Raw genomic sequence first — 26290 nt, forward strand, 5'->3', positions numbered from 1 at the left:
TATCTTATAAAAGATGGCACTGCTGGTACCGGAGAGGAGGTTCACCAGAATGACTCCAGGAATGGAAGGGTTACTTAATGTATGAGGAATGTTTGTTGGCTCTAGGTCTGTACTCACTGGAGTTTAGAAGAATGAGGGATATCTCACTGAAACTTATTGAATATTGAAATGCCTAAACAGAGTGAATATGGAGAGGATGTTTCCATAGCGGGGGAGTCTAGGATCAGAGTGCACAGCCTCAGAGTAGAAGGACGTCCATTCAGAACAGAAATTAGAAAGAATTTCTTCAGTCAGAGGGTCGTAAATCTGTAGGATTATTTGCCAGGGACAGGTGTGGAGGTCTAGTTATTGTGTATATTTAAAGCAGAGGTTGCTAGGTTAGTCAGGGTGTCAAAGATTACAGGGAGAAGACAGGAAAATAGGGTTGAGAGGGATAATTAATCAGTCATAATGGAACAGCTGAGCAGAGCTGATGGACCGAGTGGCCTAATTCTGCTCTTGCGTCTTATGGTCTTATTGTAAAATTTAATTGAAACTTCAATGCAATTGTGAATAATTGCTTTGGTCAGATTACCTAAAATACTTCAAGCCCGTGCAGAGTAATCCGATTGTGAATGTAAACGTCTCAAGGTTTGGGTTCAGTATCTTACCTACAGATTAAAACTACTTGTACAGTGCAAAACCTTACTTTGAACTTGCTGGAAACAAATAGGTGCTCTCAATATCATTTATCATGTCTTTTTTTCCACAATTAATAAATGAATATTTCAAACCACCAGTCATATTGTTTTAAGCAGTAAGACTTATTAAACATTACATTATTATATTTCAAAGAGATTCAGTCTTTTGTCAACAATGAAATTGTTTATGACAGTCTCTTGATTATTTCACCTAAAATCAGCATTTTAGTTTTAAGTTAATAACTCTTCTTCACATTCCACTTCCTTCAATGGTTAAGCAAACAATTCTGTATATGGAATAGGACAACTCTGATTCCAAATCCCTGCAGAAGCTACTATTACCATGCCCTTATAAGGACAGAAACTTGCTGAATTTACTTTATGTCATCAAAGCATTTTCTACAGAGGAGGCATAAAAGCAAAAATGTGACAAATGTGTTCAATCTTTCTTTGTTGGACTACAGGATTATTTTACAAATTTAAGTAATTAAAGTCATTTGCTGCAGATAGAGTTTCTCAGCTGTTTGTCATCTTTATGTTTGCCACTATTGCAATAAACATTTTGTATTCCAATTTAAAGGGATAAGTGTAATGAAAGGAAATTTAGAAGTAAATATTTTGCTACATGAATATTGGTTAAAATTCTTGATACCTCTTCTAGTTTAGTTGCTAATTGAATGCCTTGGTCACTGAATGTTCGAAAATCACAATGTTACAGCACAAGCAACACATTCATGACAGAGTCATGTAAGCAAGCTGAATTAATAACACCTCAATCATGCATTAGAATGTGAAATTTTGAGGTCCAGGCTGATAACAATTTATGTAGGTACATAATTACTATATTGAGGATCTCTCAAACTACAAGAAACATGAAATGCTAACTTCAACTTGACAAGACAATTCCAATATACACACTGCCTATGATTTGAAGACCATTTCATTTTAAATCCAAGCCCTCATTTATATTTGTCTAGCAGGTGTCCCACATAGCCATGCAAGGAAAGAAAAACCTATCTATTTTCTGAATGTAATAACAACCAATTTTTTAAAAGTTGGAAAAGAAACTTTTTTTAAAAGGAAAGTTGCATTGATTTATTTTCACATCTGATATTCACAGGTGTAAAATGCAAGTAGTGTCAGAAACCAGTCTTCAGGTTCTCTCGAACTTCCCTGGAGATCTTTCTTCATAGCAGAGTGGTTGACAATCAGGATTATTTGGCATGAGACTGAGAGCCCCATGGAGTTTAAAGGTATTTAACATTTTAACTAATAATTAAGCTTCATAAAGCATGATCTGTTACCCAAGAATCCAGTCAAAGCTTTGTTTGGTACAATGATGTCATGTTTAAGACGAAGTTAATCTAGTGGCCATCTCAAAGTGCAATAATAGATTTTACAGTTGCCACAGTTATGGGCCCAGTCATATCAAAAATGACTACAGCACATCAATCACCTTACTGCATGGACTCAAAATATTACATAGAGATAATGCAGAAATGTGTAGGAAGTGTATCCTATCTTCAGAATGACTACTTAATGTTTCTAGTTAAATGTACAAGAAAGAGAATCTAATGCATTACCAACATGGACACCCTCTGAGCCCACTTCACATGCACCCAATCCCCTTTTTAACTTGTTCTCCATAAAATTGTCAGTGTTTGAGAGAGAAAAAAACAACCACATACAAATAAACCACAGCTCGTCATATAAAAAGCAAAATAATATTAGTTTTAACTATTTCCTGTTCACTGTCAACCATTTGGGGGATTTCCTGGGCCTCAACAGCTTATGAAAGGTGAGGTTATATGATCTAGGAGATACTTGTACAGAATGCTCACTCCTGGCTCCAATTTGCCTGTTAACTCACCCGTCAAATTCAATCCCAACCCAACTACCCCTCTTCACCTCTCAAAATACTTCTTCCCTTCACTCTCTCGTCCATCTTTCCAACATTTTTTCACTCTCTAATACCACCTGTAATCTTCTGATCTATCCTTGCTGAACATGCCTGCATATCAACCACCGTGTCCCTTCTAATCCATATAATCTCTCAATCTCATACAATTTATTTACATTCTCATGGGACCTCTAATGTCCAACCCAATGGTGTATCTATTATCAGTCTCTGATTTATCCATGGTCCTTCTAGTCTTCTACAACCTCTAATGTCCCACCAAATCATGTATCTATTATCAGTCTCTGATTTATCCATGGTCCTTCTAGTCTTCTACAACCTCTAATGTCCCACCAAATCATGTATCTATTATCAGTCTCTGACCTATCCATGGTCCTTCTAGTCTTCTACAATCTCTAATGTCCCACCAAATCATGTATCTATTATCAGTCTCTGATCTATCCATGGTCCTTCTAATCTTCCATTCCAGGTCCTGCAGGCCCAAGCATTTTCACTGCTTCTGCCCTCCCTTCCATGTGTTTGTTTGCTACACCCTGAAGCTTAAACTAGCCAACCCCAAAATTTGTGATTGGGAAAAAGCAACACAAATGGTAATCAGGTCCAGCTGGTTCCTGAGGGAAATAATTCTTCCATGTTTCCCAGTCACAAAAAAAAACTCACCAAGCAGCACCATACTTCCCATTAATAACCAGCCTTTTTAATTGGTACTTGCCCAGTGCTAAATTCCTGGAAGGCCCTTATTTCAGTTTTTATAAGAATGAATTGAAAGCAAATACTTTTTATGAATGAAGTATTTACATTGGAACCTAAGGCAACAGAACTAGAATCTATGCTTTTTCAGTTTAGGTATTTTGCTATAAGATAGATATTGCTTTTATATGAAATTAAATTAATGGTTTTGTGAAAAAGAACTAAACATTATTGAAATTATATTGGCTTTAAGGCAAATTGGAGAGATAAGTAAGAATGAGGTAATTTTATTTCAAATTAAACCATGGTACAGCCGTGCCAGGTAGCTGAGTGGCTAGTGTGACACTATTACAGCTCGGGGCATCGGAGGTCGGAGTTCAATTCCCAAATCCTCCCTGTGGGATTCATGGGCTCCTCTGGATGTTCCAGTTTCCTCCCACAGCCCAAAGTGGGACTGATCAGTAAGTTAATTGGTCATTAGAAATTGTCCTGCGATTAGGTTATGGTTCAGGCGGACGCTGCAGGGTAGCACAGCTTGAAGGGCTAGAAGGGTCTATTCCACTCTGTATCTCCGAATATATAAATTACAAAATAAAAATTAGGAAAAGGTCTATGACCATAGCAATGCAAATGCTCTAAATCTTAATAAATATGTCTATCACTTGTACTGTATACTTTTGATTTAATTTGTAACTGCACACGTGTACTCACCTGCCCAGCTGATGAGGGACTCGCACAATTCTTCCTGTAACAAGCCAGAATATGAGCAGTTTGATTAACCAGAATCTCTCTAACAGTCTTCAGTGGTTGGCTTAGAATGGCTTTGTAAGCTGGGTAGAAAATCAAAGCAAGAACATTTTAAAAACTTTTCTTTCAGCAGCTTCACACAATCATGAATTTTAAGTAATATCCATAACAGCCATAATATTTGAGATAAATTGAGAATAATTATTTGTGATTTTCAAATTACCACGGGAGGAAAGATTCAGTAAAAGTGAATTTTATGATTTATACTACTACTTACTGTATTAATTTAATCCACAATTTCTGAGCAGTCATTTATTTATCAGAGTAGTTACAATCAACAAGCAAAGAGTGCATTTTCTTTTAGAAGATAGTAGGAATTATAGCTCAGCTATTATGGTATAAGAATGCTTGATGTCAAGGCCTGAATTTTCACACTTCAACAGGATGTCAGCAGAATTTGATCATTCACTTTCCATTCAGTAAAGTGCTTATTTTAGATAATACTAAAGGAATATTTCTACCAGCAACACTCCTTCACCTTGACAAGAGAAAGAAGCTTCTTTCAAAACATTTTTCCCACAATTGGTTTGTGCAAAATGTATATACTTTGTAACCATATTTCAAAGACTAAAATCTAGTAATGACATATGCTTTTATATCTGCCTTTTCTGTCTCTTACAGATGTTCCAAAGTACACAATGCAAACATTATCAAGTTTTGGCTTGAAAGAGAAACATGGGAGATTTGCCAAGAAAAAAGTTCTTGATCGTCTTCAGATTGTGGGATCTTTCACTCTTCCTTGTCAGTTTTTTTTTGGTAAGTCTCATCTGATAGGACATAGTGCGGCATAGAAACAGGCCCTGTGTCCCATCGTGCCAGCTGCAATCATGATGCCAGTCTAACTCATCCCATCTACCTGCACATAGTCTCAATACCTCCATTCTCTGTTTGTTCATGTGTTTGACTACATGCCTCCGATACTCTGCTATCAGATCGGTTTTTACCAGTCCTCTGGTGGCAATTTCCAGGCACCTACCACACTGTGTAAAAAAAATTGTCTCACACATCTTTAAACTCCCCCCCCCCCCCCATCTTATACCTATATCATCAAGTACCTGACAATTCCACCCCGAGAAAGTAACTTTGACTGTCCACCTTACTTATGCCTCTCAATACTTTACACAGTCCCATCATGTCACCCCTTAGCCTTCAACTCTTCAGAGAAAATAATTCAAATTTGTTCAGACTCTCCTTATATATAACAATGCAGGTAATATTTTGGTGAATTACTTTACCCTTTCCAAAGCCTCCACATCCTTCCTTCCTATTGAGTGTAGACCAGAACTGCACACAACACACCAAATGCAGCTTCACCAGAGTTTTATACAGCTGCAACTTAGCTGTTCAATTTTTATACTCAATGCCCCTGACCAACTAAAACAAACATGCTGTATGCTTTATTTATCATCCCGTCTACTTGCAATGCCATTTTCAGGGAGCATTGGACGCACAGTGACGGGTTTGTCTGAGAACAAACTGTCAATTATGACATTCCTGCTTGCTGTTCATGAAAATTCTATTGAATTGAATTGACTTTATTTCTTACGTCCTTCACATACATCAGGAATAAAAATCTTTATGCTACATCTCCACCTAAATGTGAAATGTGCAATAAATTGCAAATTATAATAAATAGCACAGTCAATGTAATACTCAAATCAGCGTGAGTTACTCAGTCTGTTGGCCTGGTGGAAGAAGCTGTCCCAGAGCCAGTTGGTCCTGGCTTTTATGCTGTGGTACTGTTTCCCGGATGGTAGCAGCTGGAGTAAATTGTGGTTGGGGTGACTCAGGTCCCCAGTGATCCTACAGACCCTTTTTACACACCTGTCTTTGTAAATGTCCTGAATATTGGGAAGTTCACAATGCGCTGGACTGTTCGCACCACTCTCTGCAGAGTCCATTGATTAAGGGAGGTACAGTTCCCATGCCAGGCAGGATGCTCTCACGTGCCCCTGTAGAAATTTCTTGGGATTTGGGAGCCAATACCAAACTTCCTCAATTGTCTGAGGTGAAAAAGACACTGTTGTGCCTTTTTCACAACAGAGCTGGTGTGTACAGACCATGTAAGGTCCTTGGTGATGTGGATGCCGAGGAACTAAAAGCAGTTTACTCTCTCAACTCCAGATCCATTGATGTCAATAAAGGTTAACCCATCTCAGTTCCTCCAGTAATCCACAACCAGCTCCTTTGTTTTAGTGACATTGAGGGAGAGATTATTTTCTTGATGCCACCATGTCAGGGTAATGACTTCTTCCCTGTAGACCACCTCGTTATTGTTTGAGATGAGGCCAATCAATGTAGTGTCATCGGCAAATCTAATTAGCAGATTGGAGTTGTGGGTGGTGACACAGTCATGGATATACAGGGAGTAAAGGAGGGGACTTAGTACACAGTCCTGAGGGGCTCCTGAGTTGAGAGTCAGAGGGTTTCAGTATAAAGACGTCATTTTCATTCACCATCAGAATGGATAGCATTAACTTCTTTGCAATTGACAGCAACTTCTGGAGTTAAATGGTACAGTTCAGAAGTTACCAACGATAGCCTGGATTTCCACAGGATTTGTTGTTTCTTGAATGTAATTTTCAGAAATTAGTGACAAGACATGGCTTTCAGAAAATCTTTTTAAAAATTCCTGTTGGAAGATGTCTGTATGAGTTTTTACAATGATATTAATGTATACAAGTACTGCTCAACAACCTCTTTGGCTCTAAAAATATTCTATGCACAAATTCAAAATTCATTTGCTTAGAAATGTATCCTTTGTCAGCTGTTCTCAGCACCTGAAAAAGAATTGCTGAATACTAAACACCCACTGCTTTTGAAATTGTGTTTCCGTGACTTCAGTAAGACCAAATTACAGAAGCTAAGTAGAACAATTGAGTACATTTATGTTTCATGTTTAGTACAATCATTCGAGAGAATGTTTAGACAAGTAGATTTTAAAATAATTAAATTCATATTTTCCTTTTTTTGAGGGGGATCTTCTACACTCAGAGTGTGGAATGAGTTGCGGGCATTAATGGTGGATGCAGGTTCAATTTCAACATTGAAGAGGAAGTTGGGTAGGTACAGTATATGGATGGGAGGGGTATGGATGGCTATGGTCCAGGTGCTAGTCACTCTGACTAGGCAGATTAATAATTTAGCACAGATTAAATGGGCCAAAGGGCTTGTTTCTATGCTAACACGAGGAAATCTGCAGATGCTGGAAATTCAAGCAACACACTCAAAATGCTGGTGGAATGCAGCAGGCCAGGCAGCATCTATAGGGAGAAGCACTGTTGACGTTTCGGGCCGAGACCCTTCGTCAGGACTAACTGAAAGGAAAGATAGTAAGAGATTTGAAACTAGGAGGGGGAGGGAAAAATGCGAAATGATAGAAGAAGACCAGAGGGAGTGGGGCGAAGCTAAGAGCCGGAAAGGTGATTGGCAAAAGGGAAACAGAGCTGGAGAAGGGAAAGGATCATGGGACGGGAGGCCTAGGGAGAAAGAAAGGGGGAGGGGAGAACCAGAGGGAGATGGAGAACAGACAGAGTGAAGGGCAGAAAGAGAGAAAAAAAGGAGGGGGAAAAAAACTAAATATATCAGGGATGGGGTAAGAAGGAGAGGAGGGGCATTAACGGAAGTTAGAGAAGTCAGGTTGGTTTATGCATGGTTTATGCTGTAGTGTTCCATGACTAGTACCCAGGGATTGCTACATCTACGTAGTCAAGTTTCATTGAGGACTGCAACTTATCAATCTTTATTTTATTGAAATGACAGAGACTTGTTTCTCATACAGGATCATAAAGTGAAATCTCTCCTGCAACTAATTTACTGGAAAACTGAACACTGGGGCAGAGACAGTGGTGAAGAAGGCCTTCACTGTGCAGCTGTGATACCAATGCAAGTCTGTTTGACTTTTTCACAATGCTACATTTATAGTGCAGACCCACTGTGAAGAAAACTATTTTAATCTTGCACCAATGCTAAAATTATGATCCATAAATACATTACTTGATGGTGATTTAATAAAAGCATGTTAGTTATCTTGATCTGAAGTGAATAAGTTCTGTACTCTCAAAGGAATATCTTGATACAATGTAACATTTTGTGGTCAGCTTAATAAAATCATGATTACAACTATTTGTAAAGAAAACATGGTTTTAATTTCCCTTTGACATCTGGTACTTAATTTGGATTTTTTATATGTTAATCACTGAGAAGTGAGTTATTTATATATGTTAGAAACAAAGTTAACACTATAAACTATGAGCAATGCACACAAAATGCTGGAGGAACTCAGCAGGCCAGGCAGCATCTCTGGAAAAAGGTACAGTCTAAACCCTACCGAAGGGTCTCAGCCCGAAATGTCTTCCGTATTCACAGGGAATTCTGTAAATGTCAGCCTTCCTGAGTTCCATGTGAATGTGGAGCAGCATATATCAGCTAGATGGGGCGGATGGTGGAAACCCACATCAAGGAACACAGGAGGTGTATCATTTTGGTTACCCAGAGAAATCAGCAGTAGCAGAACATTGCACTGGCAATGGCCATAGATTGACTTTAACGGCACAGAACCACTGTGCCGCGCCAATGGCTTTTGGGACCGCCTGGTGAAAGAAGCCAATTTAAATTAAACTAGGGGAAAAGAATTTTAACAAAGACGAAGGTCTCACTTGGTAAAAACTGGAATTTGTTTGTAAACAAGGTAGGACAGCAGAAACCTAATTGGATGAGGACTAACCAATCGGGAAGAATGATGATGGGGGTATAAATACTATTGGACTAGATATGCCCAGGCATCATCCCTGATGAAGATGGCAGAGCTTATCATCGAAACGTCAGTTATAATTGATACCTATACCTGGCTGGAAGCCCAGGAAGAGTTTACATTAATTTTTCTTTTCAGCCAGACAAAATTAGACCAGCCAGTACAGGACTGATTTAACTGAGCTGCACTTGAATTGTAGTTCAAAGACGAAAGCTATCTATAAATATAAATATTAAAACTGAAACAATCCTTCATAATGTCTGCTGTGGCACTTAAGTAGTGCTCCCAAGCTGAAAGTGTACTTTGAGTATTTATAGCAACAGAACAAAACTCATTCAGGCAGACATTCCAGTGTGAAATGAAGTACTACAGACCTCCAAAGTTCGGGAGGACTTTGATATATGTACAAGGCAGTTATATATAAAGCAGTTGCAAGTTTTGTTTTGTAGCAACAAATTAAAACATATTAAACTGCAATAGGATCATAGAGCATTGCAACACAGAAACAGGCCCATTGCCTATCTAATGCACTGCCAGGGACGGTAGTCAAGCTGGATGCAGTTGGGTCTTTTAAAAGACTCTTAAAAGTACCCATAGCTTAGAAAAATAGAGGGCTATGTGGTAGGGAAATTCTAGGCAGTTTCTAGAGTAGGTTACATGGTAGGCACAACATTGTGGGTTGAAGGGCCTGTAATGTGCTATAGATTTCTATGTTCTATGTTCTAGTCCATGCCAAACTGTCATTCAGCCTAGTCCCATTGATTTACACCTGGACTGTAGCCCTCCATCTATGTACTTTCAAAACTTCTCTTAAATGTTGCAATCAAACCCTCACACACCACTTCTGCTGGCTGTTCTTTTCACACCTCTAACACCCTCAAAATGTTAACCTATGACCTCTAGTTCTAATCTCACCCAACCTCAGAGGAAAAAGTCTGTTTGCATTTATCCTATCTATACTCAGTGGCCATTTTATTAAGTACACCTGCTCGTTAATGCAAATATCTAAACTGCCAATTATGTGTCAGCTACTCAATGCATTAAACAATGCCGACATGGTCTACAGGCTCAGTTGTTGTTCGGACAAACATCAGAACGGGAAGAAATGTGACCTAAGTGACTTTGACCATGGAATATTTGTTGGTGACAGACGGGGTGGTTTGAGTATCTCAAAAATGTTGATCTCCTGGGATTTTCACGCACAACAATCTCTAGAGTTTACAGGGATGGTACAAAAAACAAAATTCATCTAGTGAGCAACTCTTCTGTGGGTGAAAATGCCTTGTTAATGAGCGAGGTCATAGGAAAATGACTAGATGGTCCAAGCTGAAAGGGCAGCAACAATAAGTCAAACAAGCATGTGATATAAGTGTGGTGTGAGAGGAGCATCTCAAAACGCTCAGCATCTCTGATAATCCTTGCAGTGGATGAAGAGCACAAACATAGACTCTGTGGCCAATTTACTCGGTACAGGAGGGTCTGAATAAGGTGGTCACTGAATATATATCCCTTATAGTTCTGTATACCTTTATGAAACCTCCCTTCATTCTCCTACACTCTAGAAAATAAAGTCCTAACCTATTCAACCTTTCCTGATAACTCAAGTACTCAAGTCCAGGCAATTCTTTTTTAAGATTTCTTTGCATGCTTTATTTTTCTTGCAACTGCCTGTGATCTCTCTACAAATTTGCTTCTCTAATCCCACTGACTATTGGGTGGCCTATAAAGTAATCCCATTAACATCTTCATCCCTTTCCTTTTCCTTAATTCCACCCAACTCTGTCCTGTCTGAGCACTGCTATGACATTTTACCTGACTAGTAATGACAGCCCTCCCCCTTTAGTGCCTCCCGTTCTATCATTGAGTAACCCCCTGCCCCTCCTGTAGCCAAGTCTCACTAGTGACTACAATGCCATAATTCCACATGCTGATCCATGTTCTAAGCTCATCCACCTTACCGCATACTTCCCGCATTGAAATAGATGCAACTCAGAATGTTATTCCCGTCACACCCAATCCTTTGTACATCTTTTTTCCACGTCACTACTCCACTATCTGCCCTGGCACGTGGGTTCCCATCCCCCGCAGCTCTAGTTTAAATCTCCTGGAACAGCACTAACAAAACTTTCACATGAGGATATTAGTCTCCCTCCAGTTCAGGTAAAAAACGTGCTTTCTGTATAGATCCTGCCTTCCCTGGAAGGGAGCCCAATGTTCTAAAGATCCGAAGCCCCTCTCCTTAGTGGCACGTTAAACTGTATTAACTTCCTATTTCCGGCCTCAGTGGCATGTGGCACAATAGCAATCCTGAGACCACAACCCTGGAGATCCTGTTTTTTAACTTAGCACCTAACTCTCTGAACTCACTTTCCAGGACCTCGTCACCCTTCCTGCTGTGGGATTGGTACCTGTGGGATTGGAACCTGCACTGCAGCCATGAGCTCTGGATGCTGACTCTCCCCTTAAGAATGCTATGGACTTGATCCAATGTCTCTGACTCTGACACTTTGGAAGCGCATACCATCCAGGAACCTTGTTCTCTTCCACAGAACCTCATGTCAACTTCCCTAACCAATTATTCCCCTGTCATTACTGCTTGCCTCTTCTCCTCCCTTCCCTACTCCCTACTTAGTGCTACAGATCAGATTGCTGTGGTTTTCTTTGACTAGGTCATTCCCCAACAGCATCCAAAACGATATTCTTGTTATTTATGTGGATGGCCATAGGTGTACCCTGCACCGACTGCTTATCCCCATTTCTTCTCCTGACAGTCACCCAGTTACCTGGATCCTGCACCCTAGGTGTAGCTACCTCCCTGTACCTCTTGTCAGTTAACCCCTCAGCCTCCCAAATGATCCAGTGTTCCTCTTGCTCCTGTTGACTAACACGGACTGGAAGAAGCTGCAGTTGGATCCACTTCTTGCAGGTGTATTTGTCACGGATACTGGAGGCTTCCCTGTCCTCCCATATTCCGCAAGAGGAGCATTTCACTGTCCCGCCTGGTATTCCAACCGCTCTAATTGCGCAATAAGAAAGAAAGAAACCTAACAGAAACTTACCTTAGAACATAGAGGTGTACAGCACAGGGACAGGCCATTCTGTCCACAATGTTATGCTGAACCAGCTAAAAAGCAAATCAAAAACACCCAAACACTAAACTCTCCTACCTACACCATGTCCATCTTTCTTACATCCGTGTACCTATCCAAATGTTTCTAAAAAGCCTCTAATGTATTTGCCTCTACCACCATACCAGGCAGTTCATTCCAGGCATCCACCACGCTCTGTAAAATACTTACTCCTCACATCCCCCTTGAACCTACCCTCTCTCAGCTTGCCCTCTTGCATTAGACATTTCAACTCTAGGAAACAGATACTCTCTGTCCACTCCATCTATGCCTCTCATAATCTTGTAAACCTCTATCAGATCTCCCCTCAGCCTCCGCCACTCCAGAGAAAACAACCCAAGTTGATCCAGCCTCTCATGATAGCACAAGCCCTCTAAACCAGGCTGCATCCTCTTTTGCACCCTCTGCAAAGCCTCAACATCTTTCCTATGGTGGGGTGCCCAGAGCTATATGCAATGCTCCAGATGTGGCTTAACAAGAGTTTCACAAAGTTGCAACATAACCTCCTGACTTTTGAACTCAGTGCCTCAACTAATAAAAGCAAGCGTTCCATAAACCGTCTTAACCACTTTATCGGCCTATGTAGTCACTTTCAAGGAGCTATGAACTTACTCTGTTCAGCAACACTGTTAAGGATCTTGCCCTTAACAGTGTACTGACTCTTTGTATTTGTCCTACTGACGTGCAACACCTCACATTTATCTGGGTTACACCCCATCTGCCATTTCTCTGCTCATATCTACACCTGGTCTACTTTGTAATCTTTGCCAGTCTTTTACACTATCCAGAACTCCACCAATCTTGGTATCTTCCACAAACTTACTAACCCACCCATCTATATTTTCATCCAGGTCATTTATATACATCAGAGGTCCCAGTACAGATCCCTGTGGAACCCCACTAATTACAGACTTCCAGCTCACATAAGTCCCTTCAACCACCACCCTCTGTCTTCTAAGCACAAGCCAGTTCTGAATATAAACAGCCAATTCATCACAAACCCCAAACATCTCAATCTTCAGGATTAGCCTCCAAATGGGGACTTCGTCAAATGCCTTTCTAAAATCTATCTAGCAGCCTCCACTGTTCTACTCTCATCACCTTGTCAAAAAACTCAATCAAGTTGGCGAGGCACGACCTGCCATGCAGAAAGCCAAGCTTGCTCTCCCTAATTAGGTCACGGGTTTCCAAATATTCATAAATCCTATCCCTAATAATTTTCTCCATCAATCTCCAGAAAACTGACATGAGACTCACCCGTCTATAGTTCCCGGGATTTTTGCTTGTTCCCTTCTTAAACAGAGGTACAACGTTAGCCACTCGCCAGTCCTCCAGGACCTCGCTCGTGGCTACAGAGGACGAAGAAACTGGTGAAGGGCCCAGCAAACTCACATTTTTCTTCCTTCAATAACTTGGTAAAGCCTATCAGGCCCTGGGGACTTATCCACCTTAATACTCATTATAAGCACCAACTATTCCTCTTCTTTGACCTCTAAACACCCTAACATATTTACACACTTAGCACTGATCTCCTGGTCCTGCATAGCCTTTACCTTGGTAAATTCTGAACAAAGTACTCATTAAGTACCTCAGTACCTCACTCACATTCTCTGCATCCAGGGAAAAGTTCTCTTCTTTATCACTGAGTGGTCCTAGTTATCCTCTTACTCTTGATGCCCTGGGACTTACCCTAGTCCTATTTGCCAAGGACTTTTCATGGCCCCTCCTGGCTTTCCTAATTCGCTTCTCTAATCTTTTTTCTGGCTTCTTTATAATCCTCATTTGTTTTGTTTGAGCCTAACTTCCATACTTTACATATTTACCTTTGTTATTCTTGACTAAGTTCATCATGCAAAACTGGGCTGAGAAGTGGCAGATGGAGTTCAACCCAGATAAGTGTGAAGTGGTTCATTTTGGTAGGTCAAATATAATGGCAGAATATAGTATTAATGGTAAGACTCTTGGCAGTGTGGAGGATCAGAGGGATCTTGGGGTCCGAGTCCATAGGACACTCAAAGCAGCTGCGCAGGTTGACTCTGTGGTCAAGAGGGCATACGGTGTATTGGCCTTCATCAATTGTGGAATTGAATTTAGGAGCTGAGAGGTAATGTTGCAGCTATATAGGACCCTGGTCAGACCCCACTTGGAGTACTGTGCTCAGTTCTGGTCGCCTCAATACAGGAAGGATGTGGAAACCATAGAAAGGGTGCAGAGGAGATTTACAAGGATATTGCCTGGATTGGGGAGCATGCCTTATGGGAATAGGCTGAATGAACTCAGTCTTTTCTCCTTGGAGCGTCGAAGGATGAGGGGCGACCTGATAGAGGTGTATAAGATGATGAGAGACATTGATCGTGTGGATAGTCAGAGGCTTTTTCCCAGGGCTGAAATGGCTGCCACAAGAGGACACAGGTTTAAGGTGCTGGAGAGTAGGTACAGAGGAGATGTCAGAGGTAAGTTTTTTACTCAGCGGTGCATGGAATGGGCTGCCAGCAACGGTGGTGGAGGCGGATATGATGGAGTCTTTTAAGAGACTTTTGAAGCTTAGAAAAATAGAGGGCTATAGGCAAGCCTAGTAATTTCTAAGGTAGGGACATGTTCAGCACAACTTTGTGGGCCAAAGGGCCTGTATTGTGCTGTAGGTTTTCTATGTTTCTATCACCTCTCTGGATATTTAAGGTTCTCTTATCTTTCTGTCCCCTTCCTTCCTTTAACAGGAACATACCTTTCCTGTACTCTGTGCAATTGATCTTTAAACACCCTCCACATGTCTCATGTGGACTTGCCAGAGAAAAGGTTTTCCCAATTAACTCTTCTTAGCGCCTACCTAAAGCCCTTGTAATTTTCCCTACTCCAATTTAAAACTCTCCCACAAAGACCATACTTATCCTTATCTGAAAGTTCAGGAGTTACAGATCCTTAACTGTTCACCCACTGAAAGGTCAGTCACCTGGCCAGGCTCCTTACCCAACACCAGGCCCAGTACACCCCTTCCTCTTGTTGAAATATCCACTTATTGATTTAAGAAACCTTCCTGGATACACTTAACAAATTCAGCCCCATCTAAATCCCTTACACTAAGGAGGTCACACTTAATAACTCTACTATTTTACACATTTCATTAATCTGATTACATATCTGTTTCTCAATATCCGGGTGGCCAATAGGGGTCTGTAGTACAACCCCATCAGTGCGATTACACCCTTCCTATTCCTGAGTTCCACCCACATGGACTCTGTGCCTGACCTCTCCATTACAAGACCATAAGACATAGGAACAGAATTAGACCAGTCAGTCCATTGAGTCTGTTATGTTATTTCATCATGACTGACCCCAAATCCCATTCAACCCCATACACCTGCCCTCTCCCCATATCCCTTGATGCCCCAACCAATCAGGATCCATCAACTTCTGTTTTAAACATACCTACAGACTTGGCCTCCACCGCAATCCGTGGCACAGTGTTCCACAGATTCACCAATTTTCGGCTAAAAAATCCTCCTTACCTCTGTTCTGCAAAGTCACCCCTCAATTCTGAGGCTGTGCCCTTCAGTTCTGAATACCCCCATCCTCATCCACCCTATCTAGTCCTTGCAATGTTCGGTAGGTTTCACACATTCCTCTAAATTCCAGTGAGTATAGGCCCAACGTTGCCAAACGCTCCTCCTCACATGTTCACCCCTGGAATCATCCTTCTGAACCTCCGCTGGACTCTTGCAGAAATTTGCTCTTTGTTGTGTTATATACTTAACCTTGCAGTCTCAGTCTTTCATGGCTCCAGGCCGACTCAAGATCGATGCCTCTGTGGGACATTGGTGTGTCGTGGGAGACGGAAGATTGAAAGCAGTGAGCTGGCTGTCTGCCCAGAGACCCGAGTTCTTTGGGCACAGAGCTCGGAAAAAAGTGATGCAACAGACTCTTAACATCGTAAATCAGTGAGTTGTTTGTTATGTTTCCCCTCTCGCTGTGAAACAGGGACACCTCTTTTTCCCTTATTAGGGGGAGAGAGAGAGGAAGAGCCTGTGGTATGTCAAATTACTGGGTGAATGAGTAGTCACTGGGGTACTGCAAGTCTGTGTCTTTATTAATGCTTTTCTGCATGCTCGAGTGCTTTGTGGGAGGCACCAATGTTTTTTTTTGCTGGTGGGGGAGGGGGAGAATCATTGTTTTGCTGCTGCTTACGAGTGGGAAGGAGGGGAGCTGGGGTTCTAACATTTAACTTTCATTCATTCTTTGGGGCACTCCTCTTTTTGTGGATGGTTGTGAAGAAAAGGAATTACAGGATGTATATTGTATATATTTCTCTGACATTAAATCTACCTTTGATATACTTCTCTGCAACCAAACTATAGGTATGGTGTTTAACACATGTTGCCAAATCAAATTTCCAGCTTATACTGCAGGGAGCTAATTTCCATCTGGAAATTTCACATGTATGCTATATGGGACCAACAGAGAAAATATAAATGCTGCTGGAGGGACTGTGTTGCTGCATTCTGTATGGGGGAAGCACAGAATTAAACTCAACCAATGGAAGTTTTTGCAATGTACACCAGTCTATGAAAGCACACAACCAGAGTCAAATATGGCATTAGGTCACATTTATGTAGGCTATGGAGAGCAGAAAATAAACTTTCTGCCACAACTCACTGTTCACAGCCTGATAAATCTTAGATACTGTATATCTGAAGCTGAATTAGTCCATAGACAGTTAATGAGACAGTGGCAGGTGAAGGAAGGTAATGCTTGTGGCAGCAGTTTCTTCGTGGTCAGCAGCAATATAATATTTAAAAAGATTTCACTATTTTAAGACATTCCCAGCAGTACCTTTAAGAAAACGCAATGAAAAGTCCTGTATTGACTTCCCTTACTTCAGACACAGAAATTACATGGAAGAAGCAGCATCTGGCTTAAAAATCTCAGTATACTCGGGATCCGGGATCAGCCATGATGGAATGGCAGAACTGACTCGATGGGCTCAAGGGCCTTAGTCTGCTCCTATGTCTTACAGTCTTATTTCTGAAATATACTCCTGGTGATCGTCTCTACAAGCATAAACTGAGTCATACAAGCCATGGGAAATCAAATGAAAAATTAAAACAACAAGCCAACACTTTACCTGATTTGGCAAAAAAATTGATGAGTGCATCTGTCTCACAGCTCTTGTACAAATCAGCATGCTGAGAGCTGCAGTTTAGAGCCAGGTTATGGATGCGCAAGCGTCTCTGCCCAGCAACGTTAGTGTACAGTAGGGCACACTGGAGAGAATAAAACAAAACACATGATATATCTTGCCTTGCATTTCAGATTTTTAAACCAAATCATAAAATCAGTAAATCATTAATCACACCCTTATTGTTTATCTCAATATGAAAGGTAAACTGCATTAATCTAAACAAAATCCACTTAAGAAACGCAAACAGCAATAAATAGAATATTTTGACAGCTCAAGCTGTGAAAGAAATGACCCCATAAATGAACAGTTAAAAGTAAGAATCATGAATTTGCTTGCAAGTAAAATGTTTGGAATTGCATTATTGAGGGACACTATCATCCTGGCCTTCAGATCTTTCACCCACTGAAGACAACGGACATACACTCATGGAGACACAAGAGATTCTGCAGCTGCTGGATGGAAATTTTGAGCAACACATCCAAAATGCTGGAGGAACGCGTCAGGTTTGGTAGCAATATATAGGGAAACGAATGGTTGATGGTTCAGACCCATAATCAGGATTCATGATGAAGCTCTGAAGGATATCAACTGAAATGTTGGTTGTTCATTTTCCTCCATAGATGTCTGACCTGCTGGATTCCTCTAGCATTTTGGACAGAAACTCAAGTTGTCCATGGGAAATTCAATTTGCAAATGGGATTCCTGTCTCACAAAGCTCTGCATTAGGGTTACATTTACATATAGCTTACTCTTAGATTTTTTTCCACCTACTTTTCATAGCTATCTGTGGACTCTGATTTGCCTCTGCTGAAAGACAACACGTTCCTTTTCAGAATCAAATATTATATCATAGTATACTGTCAGTTCATATACAGAAATATAGAAAGCCTACAGCACAATACAGGCCCTTTGGCCCACAAAGCTGTGCCGAACACGTCCTGACCTTAGAAATTACCTAGGGTTACCCATGGCCCTCTATTTTTCTGAGCTCCATGTACCTGTCCAGGAGTCTCTTAAAAGATCCTATCGTATCAGCCTCCACCACCACCACCGCCGGCAGCTCATTCCACGCACTCACCACTCTCTGTGTAAAAACTTACCCTGACATCTCCTCTGTACCTACTTCCAAGCACCTTAAAACTGTGTCCTCTCATGTTAGCCACTTCAGCCCTGGTAAAATGCCTCTCCTCATCTTATACACCCCTATCAGGTCACCTCTCATCCTCTGTCGCTCCAAGGAGAAAAGGCCGAGTTCACTCAACCTATTCTCATAAGGCATGCTCCACAATCCAGGCAACATCCTGGTAAATCTCCTCTGCGCCCTTTCTATGGTTTCCACATCCTTCCTATAGTGAGACGACCAGAACTGAGCACAGTACTCCAAGTGGGGTCTGACCAGGGTCCTATATAGCTGCAACATTACCTCTTGGCTCTTAAACTCAATCCCATGGTTGATGAAGGCCCATGCACCGTATGCCTTCTTAACCACAGAGTCAACCTGCGCAGCAGCTTTGAGTGTCCTATGGACTTGGACCCCAAGATCCCTCTGATCCTCCACACTGTCAAGAGTCTTACCATTAATACTATATTCTGGCATCATATGTGACCTATCAAAATGAACCACCTCACACTTGTCTGGGTTGAACACCATCTGTCACTTCTCAGCCCAGTTTTGCATCCTATCAATGTCCCGCTGTAACCTCTGACAGCCCTCCACACTATCCACAACATTTGAAACAAGAAGGCAGCGGGAGAACACCTAAGGATTTCCAGCGGGAAGACATTTTGAGTTCTCAGGGGAAGAAAGAGGCCAGACTGCGCAGGCGCGTGACGTCACCCAGTTGAGCGCGAACAGTTTAAAAAGAAGCCAGCCATATTCAGCGGGCAGCGTTGGGAGTGGGCAGTGGAGTGAGAGGCAGTGGAGTGAAAGGGCTTTGGCGGTAACAGGATGAGGTGAGGCAGTTGTTGATTGCAAAAGGAGGTAGTATGTGTGTGAGGCCAGTTTTCTGTGGTTGGTGTAGCATGTGGGAGGTCCTGGAGTCTCCACATCTGCACCCGGTGCATCGAGATGCAACTCCTAAGGGACCGTGTTAGGGAACTGGAGATGCAGCTCGATGACCTTCGTCTGGTCAGGGAGAGTGAGGAGGTGATAGAGAGGAGTTACAGACAGGTGGTCACTCCGGGGCCACAGGAGACAGAGAAATGGGTCACAGTCAGGAGAGGGAAGGGGAAGGGTCAGGTACTCGAGAGTACCCCTGTTGCTGTACCCCTTGACAATAAGTACTCCTGTTTGAGTACTGTTGGGGGGGGGGGACAACCTACCTGGGGGAAGCGACAGTGGCCATGCCTCTGACACAGAGTCTGGCCCTGTGGCTCAGAAGGGTAGGGAAAGGAAGTGGAAGGCAGTAGTGATGGGGACTCTATAGTTAGGGGGTCAGACAGGCGATTCTGTGGATGCAGGAAAGAAACTCGGATGGTAGTTTGCCTCCCAGGTGCTAGGGTCCGGGATGTTTCAGATCGCGTCAAAGATATCCTGCTGTGGGAGGGAGAACAGCCAGAAGTCGTGGTACATAATGGTACCAATGACTTTGTAGGAAAAGGGAAGAGGTCCTGAAAGAAGACTACAGGGAGTTAGGAAAGAAGTTGTAAAGCAGGACCTCAAAGGTAGTAATCTTGGGATTACTGCCTGTGCCACGCGACAGTGAGAATAGGAATAGAATGAGGTGGAGGATAAATGCATGGCTGAGGGATTGGAGCAGGGGACAGGGATTCAGATTTCTGGATCATTGGGACATGTTTTGGCGTGGGTATGACCTGTACAAAAAGGACGGGTTGCACTTGAATCCCAAGGGGGACCAATATCCTGCCGGGCAGGTTTGATAGAGCTGTTGGGGAGGATTTAAACTAGTTTGGCAGGGGGGTGGGAATCAGAATGTGAGTGCAGGGATAAGGTAGAAGGATTAATTAATGCTAAGAGTTCTGAGTTGATGAGGAAGGACAGGCAGGGGACAGAACATAATTGTAGCCAGTTAAAGGGGTTGAAATGTGTCTATTTCAATGCTAGGAGTATTAGGAACAAGGAGGATGAACGTAGAGCATGGATTAGTACGTGGAACTACGATGTTGTGACCGTTACTGAAACTTGGTTGGAGGAAGGGCAGGATTGGATGATGCAGGTCCCGGGGTTCAGGTGTTTTAAAAGGAATAGGATGGGAGGTGGGAAAGGGGGTTGGGAGTGGCATTGCTGGTCAGGGATAGTATCACAGCTATAGAAAGGGAGGATGCTGCAGAAGGAGAGTCCATGGAGTCAGTCTGGGTGGAAGTCAGAAATAGGAAGGAATCAATCACTGTGCTGGGAGTAGTCTATAGGTCCCCAAATAGCCCTCGGGACACCAAGGAGCAGATAAGCAGGCAGATTTTAGAATGGTGCAGGAAATGCAGGGTAGTAATTATGGGTGATTTCAACTTCCCTCATATTGACTGGCACCTCCTGAGTGCAAGGGGGATAGATGGGGCTAAATTTTTCAGGTGTGTTCAAGAAGGATTCCTGACACAGAACGTGGACCGGCCGACGAGAGGAGAGGCTATACTGGATCTAGTTCTGGGTAACGAACCTGGTCAGGTGACAGACCTCTTGGTGGGGGAGCATTTTGGTGAGAGTGACCACAACTCCCTTAGCTTCAGCATAGCTATGGAAAGGGATAAAATCAGACGAAATGGTAAAGTACTTAACTGGGGAAGGGCTAACTTTGAAGGGATGAGGCAGGAACTAGCGAGAGTAAATTGGAAACAGATGTTCAAAGGGGAAAGCACAGAAGTAATGTGGGAGAAGTTTAGGGATCACTTGTGCTGGGTTCAGGATAGGTTTGTCCCACTGAGACAAGGGAAAAATGGTAGGAAAAGGGAACCGTGGCTGACGAAACATGTGAGGCAACTCGTCAAGAGGAAAAAGGAAGCATATGTTAGATATAAGAAGCAGGAAGTAGGAGGGGCTTATGAGAAATATAGGGTAGCCAGGAAGGAGCTAAAGAAAGGACTTGGGAGAGCTCGAAGAGGGCATAAGAAGGCCTTGGCATGTAGGATTAAGGAGAACCCCAAGGCGTTCTATGCGTATGTGAAGAATAGGAAGATGACGAGAACGAAGGTGGGACCGCTAAAGGATAAAGAGGGCAACATGTGCCTGGAAGCGGAGGAGGTCCTAAATGAATATTTTGCTTCAGTATTCACAAGTGAAAAGGATCTTGATCAGGATGAGGTCGAAGTAGAGCGGGCCTGTGTGCTGGACAATGTGGAGATTAAGGAAGAAGAAGTGCTGGATCTTCTTAAAAACATTAAGATTGATAAATCCCCAGGGCTGGAAATGATACACCCCAGGTTGTTGTGGGAATTGAGAGAAGAGATCGCAGGAACATTAGCTATGATCTTTGAATCCTCTTTGGTTGCAGGGGAAGTGCTGGAGGACTGGAGGATGGCAAATGTAGTTCCCTTGTTGAAAAAAGGTAATAGGGAGAAACCTGGGGACTGCAGACTGGTGAGTCTTACATCAGTGGTAATGCAAACTACTGGAAAGGATTCTTAAGGATAGGATCTACGAGCATTTGGAGAACTACTCATGGATAGTCAACATGGCTTTGTGAAGGGAAGATCGTGCCTCACAAGCCTGATTGAGTTTTTTGAAGAGGTAACAAAAGAAATTGATGAGGGTAGGGCAGTGGATGTGGTCTACATGGACTTTAGCAAAGCATTTGACAAGGTCCCTCATGAGAGGCTCATCCAGAAAGTCATGAGGCATGGGGTAAGTGGAACCTTGGCTGTTTGGATAAAAAATTGGCTTAAAGGAAGAAAGCAGAGGGTAGTTGTGGAAGGAAAGTATTCTGCCTGGAGGTCGGTGTCTAGTGGAGTGCCGCAGGGATCTGTCCTGGGACCCCTGCTATTTGTGATATTTATAAATGACCTGGATGTAGAGGTGGAAGGATGGGTGAGTAAGTTTGCAGATGACATGAAGATTGGAGGAGTTGTGGATGGAGCTGTACGTTGTCGAAGGTTACAAGAGGATATAGACAGGCTGCAGAGTTGGGCAGAAAAATGGCAGATGGAGTTCAATCTGGACAAGTGTGAGGTGATGCATTTTGGAAGGACAAACCAGAAGACTGAGTACAGGATTAATGGTCAGTTACTTAAGAGTGTGGATGAACAAAGGGACCTTGGAGGTTCAAATCCATACATCCCTCAAGGTCTCTGCACATGTTGACAGGGTAGTTAAGAAGGCCTAGGAGATGCTGGGTTTCATTAACAGGGAGACTGAATTCAAGAGTAGAGAGGTCATGTTGCAACTCTGCAAATCTCTGGTGAGACCACACTTAGAGTATTGTGTTCAATTCTGGTCACCTCATTATAGGAAGGATGTGGAAGCTATGGAGAGGGTGCAGAGGAGATTTGCCAGGATGTTGCCTGGATTGGAGAACAAGTCATATGAAGCAAGGTTAGCAGAGCTGGGACTTTTCTCTTTGGAGCGTAGAAGAATGAGAGGGGATTTGATAGAGGTCTACAAGATTATGAGAGGCATAGATAGGGTGGATAGTCAGTACCTGTTTCCCAAGGCACCAATAGCAAACACCAGAGGGCAGATGTACAAAATTAAGGGAGAGAAGTTTAGGGGAGACATCAGGGGTAAGTTTTTTACACAGAGGGTTATGAGTGCCTGGAATGACTTGCCAGGGATGGTGGTGGAGGCTAAAATATTAGGGGCATATAAGAGCCTCTTGGACAGGCACATGGATGAAAGAAAAATGGAGGGTTATGGGGTAGTGTGGGTTTAGTACTTTTTTGAAGGATTATATGGGTCGGCACAACATGGAGGGCTGAAGGGCCTGTACTGTGCTGTAGTGTTTTATGGTTCTATGTCCAACCTTTGTGTCATCAGCAAATTTACTAATCCATCCCTCCATTTCCTCACCCAGGTCAGTTATAAAAATCACGAAGAGTAGCAGATCCCTGAGGCACACCACTGGTGACCGACCATGCAGAATGTGACCCGTCTACAGCCACTCTTTGCCTTCTGTGGGCAAGCCAGTTCTGGAGCCACAAAGCAAAGTTCTTGGATCCCATGCCTCCTTACTTTCTCAATAAGCCTTGCATGGGGTACCTTGTGAAATGCCTTGCTGAAATCCATATACACTACATCTACTGCTTCACCTTCATCAAGGTGTTTAGTCACATCCTCATTATCATTTTCTGTCAAAGTACAGTACATTGTGCCATAGCGTCTTCATTCAGCATCGTTCAATGTGATCTTACTATTAAACTTATTTTCCATTAGCACTAATTTACTATAAACTGTGGTTATATTTTTGCACTGTAATCAATCACCACCACCTTGATCTGTCTGGCAGGCCTCTGGGTAAACTTGGATGTTAATTATACCAGGAGAAAATGATTATGAAATAGAAAGAAATCCTCTAAGATCACTATGATGTAAATCTTGTCATCATTTTGTAAAATTTAATTTAGCTTGGAACAAATTAAATGTTCCTTAATATGACGGCGAATCAGAGAACCTTACAGCATGGAAACAGGCCATTCGGCCCAACCTGTCCATGCCAACCACTCAGCAACCTTCTGAATCAACCCCACTGCCTAGCACTCAACCTAAGTGATTCAAGTGTTCAGACAGTTCTAAAATGCAGTCAAACACTCTCTCCGGCAGTTCATTCTGGGTGCTTACCATCTGTAGGATGAAGCAGGTCCCGCTCATAACCCTTTGAATCCCTTCTCATTTATCCCAAACCTACATCCTGTAGTTTATTGTATCTCTGATAGGGGAAAAAAGCTTCCTGCAAACTAGCATATTTTATAACCGTCTTAATTTTATACATCTCAATCATGCCCAATTGTACTTTCTCTGCCGAAGGAGAATGGACCCAATTTTGACAGTCTCCTCCTTAAAACTGAAACAGCTCTATCCCAGACAATATCCTGATAAATCTCCTCTGCACTCTCTCAGGCACCATCACTTCTTTCCTACAACATGATGACCAAAACTGCAAGTTGTAGCCCAGCTGAGGTGTGACCAAGGTTTTATAGAGCATAGTTTCTCTATGTTTGTAACAAAAGCTGGAAAGGAAGGCGGCAGAAGCCAAAATGAGAAGGTGAGGGCAGCAGGAGGAATACAACCCAGCACATGATCGGTAAGATGAGGTGAGGGGAAAGGAGGATGGTGGGCGATGAGTGATGAAGTAAGAAGCTAGGAGGTGATAGGTGTAGGGCTGAAGGAGGAGGAATCTAATGGGAGAGGACAATAGACCATGGAATAAAGGGAAGGAGGAGAGGAATGAGAGGGAGATGGTGGACAGGTGAAGGGAAGAGAGGTAGTAAGAGGGTAACCAGAATGGGGAATGGAGAAAAGAGAGAAAGGCAGAGGGGGAGTAATTACCAGAAGTCGATGTTCAAGCCATCAGGTTGGAGGATACACAGATGAAATAGAAAGTGTTGGTCCTCAAACCTGAATTTGGTCTCATTATGGCAGTAGAAGAGGCCATGGACTGATACGTCAGAATGGGAATGGCAAGTTGAATTGAAATAGGTATTCACCAAGATATCCTCAGGTGTACAGCGCAAAGGTGTCCAACTAAACTGTGTCCTAATCTACAACAGACTTAGAGGAGGCCGCACCAGGAGTAGTAGATGTAATAGATGACCCTGACAAACAGCACTGAATATTGTGATGCACCATTAATCACAGGTGTCCAATTGCAAAAACAACCCTCTGTAAACCACCTCTTTCTCCAATTGCCAAGCCAATTTTGGATCTAAATTGCCAACTTGCCCTGAATTTAATGGGCCCCAATCATTTGAACTAGTTTCCCACATGGCTTTACCAAGGTCCATATAAATCACATCTACCTCATCTATACATGCTGTTACCCCTTCAAAGTATTCAATCAAATTAGTTTTCCAGGATCCTGAGGGTGCCATACCTCTGAGATACATCAGCTGAAGACTCGTAGGCCCTGTCTGGTTGATTTAAAAGATCCTGCTTTATCAACTGAATAAAAGCAAAACTGTTCTTCTCCTTGCCACGGCCAATCATTGTCACTCAAGCAATAATTATGGACTCTTCCGTGAAGAAGCTGAATTGTTGTTATTTCCCATAGTACAAGATAAGACTATAGTCCAAAAGATGGTTTGGACCGTATGTAACAAACACATTAAAAAGTGCTGAAGTTATGAAAAGTTATGAGAGTGGTGAATCTGTGCAATTCTCTGCCACAGGAAACAGTTGAGGCCAGTTCATTGGCTATATTTAAGAGGAAGTTAGATATGGCCCTTGTGGCTAAAGGGATCAGGGGGTATGGAGAGAAAGCAGGTACAGGGTTCTGAGTTGGATGATCAGCCATGATCATACTGAATGGTGGTGCAGGCTCGAAGGGCCGAGTGGCCTACTCCTGCACCTATTTTCTATGTTTCTATGAAAGATCTTTAATAAAGTAGGCTCTTAATGTTTTTATTTCCTACATTCATTTGTCTTGATTTACAGAAACATGGTAAAGATATAAAACGATAAGACATAGAAGCACAATTAAGCCACTCAGCTCACTGATTCTGCTCCACCATTCCATCATGATTGATTTACAACCCCTCTCAACCCCATTCTCCTGCCTTCTTCCTGTAATGTTCAATACCTTGACTAACCAAGAACTCATAAAACTCTGCTTTAAATATACTCAATGACTTGGCCTCCACAGCTGTCCATTGCTATGAATTCCACAGATTCACCACTCTAGTTATTCGTTCTCATCTCTGTTATAAAAGAACACACCTCTATTTTAAGGTTGTGCCCTCTAGTCCTAGACTCACCCACTATAGGAAACATCCTCTCCACATCCACTCTATCTACTCCTTTCAATTTTCGATAGGCTTCAATGAGATTCTCCCTCATTCTTTAAAAATCCAGTGAGTACAGGCCCAGAGCCATCAAACGATCCCTTCCATTCCTGGAAACTTCTCTGCACCCTCTCCAATGCCAGCATATCTGTTCTTAGATAAGGCGCCCAATGCTGCTCACAATACTCCAAGAGTGGTTGGAACAATGCCTTATAAAGCCTCAATATTACATTATTGATTTTAAATTCTAGTCCT

The 26290-nt window shown here is 42.4% G+C and overlaps 1 protein-coding gene across 3 annotated transcripts in view; it reads right to left on the bottom strand.

Moving 5' to 3' along the window:
• Nucleotides 1-26290, bottom strand: part of sec24d (SEC24 homolog D, COPII coat complex component) — a 178288-nt gene that overhangs the window by 18103 nt on the left and 133895 nt on the right. For all 3 annotated transcript variants that reach the window (XM_073065166.1, XM_073065164.1, XM_073065165.1), the window contains 2 exons: nt 17096-17234; nt 4000-4118 (listed from right to left, as the gene is read on the bottom strand). In XM_073065166.1, coding sequence (XP_072921267.1) covers nt 4000-4118; nt 17096-17234 — 258 coding nt within the window. The remainder of the gene's footprint in view (nt 1-3999; nt 4119-17095; nt 17235-26290) is intronic.

Source organism: Hemitrygon akajei, chromosome 13, assembly GCF_048418815.1.
Source record: "Hemitrygon akajei chromosome 13, sHemAka1.3, whole genome shotgun sequence".
NCBI classification, from domain to species: Eukaryota; Metazoa; Chordata; class Chondrichthyes; order Myliobatiformes; family Dasyatidae; genus Hemitrygon; species Hemitrygon akajei.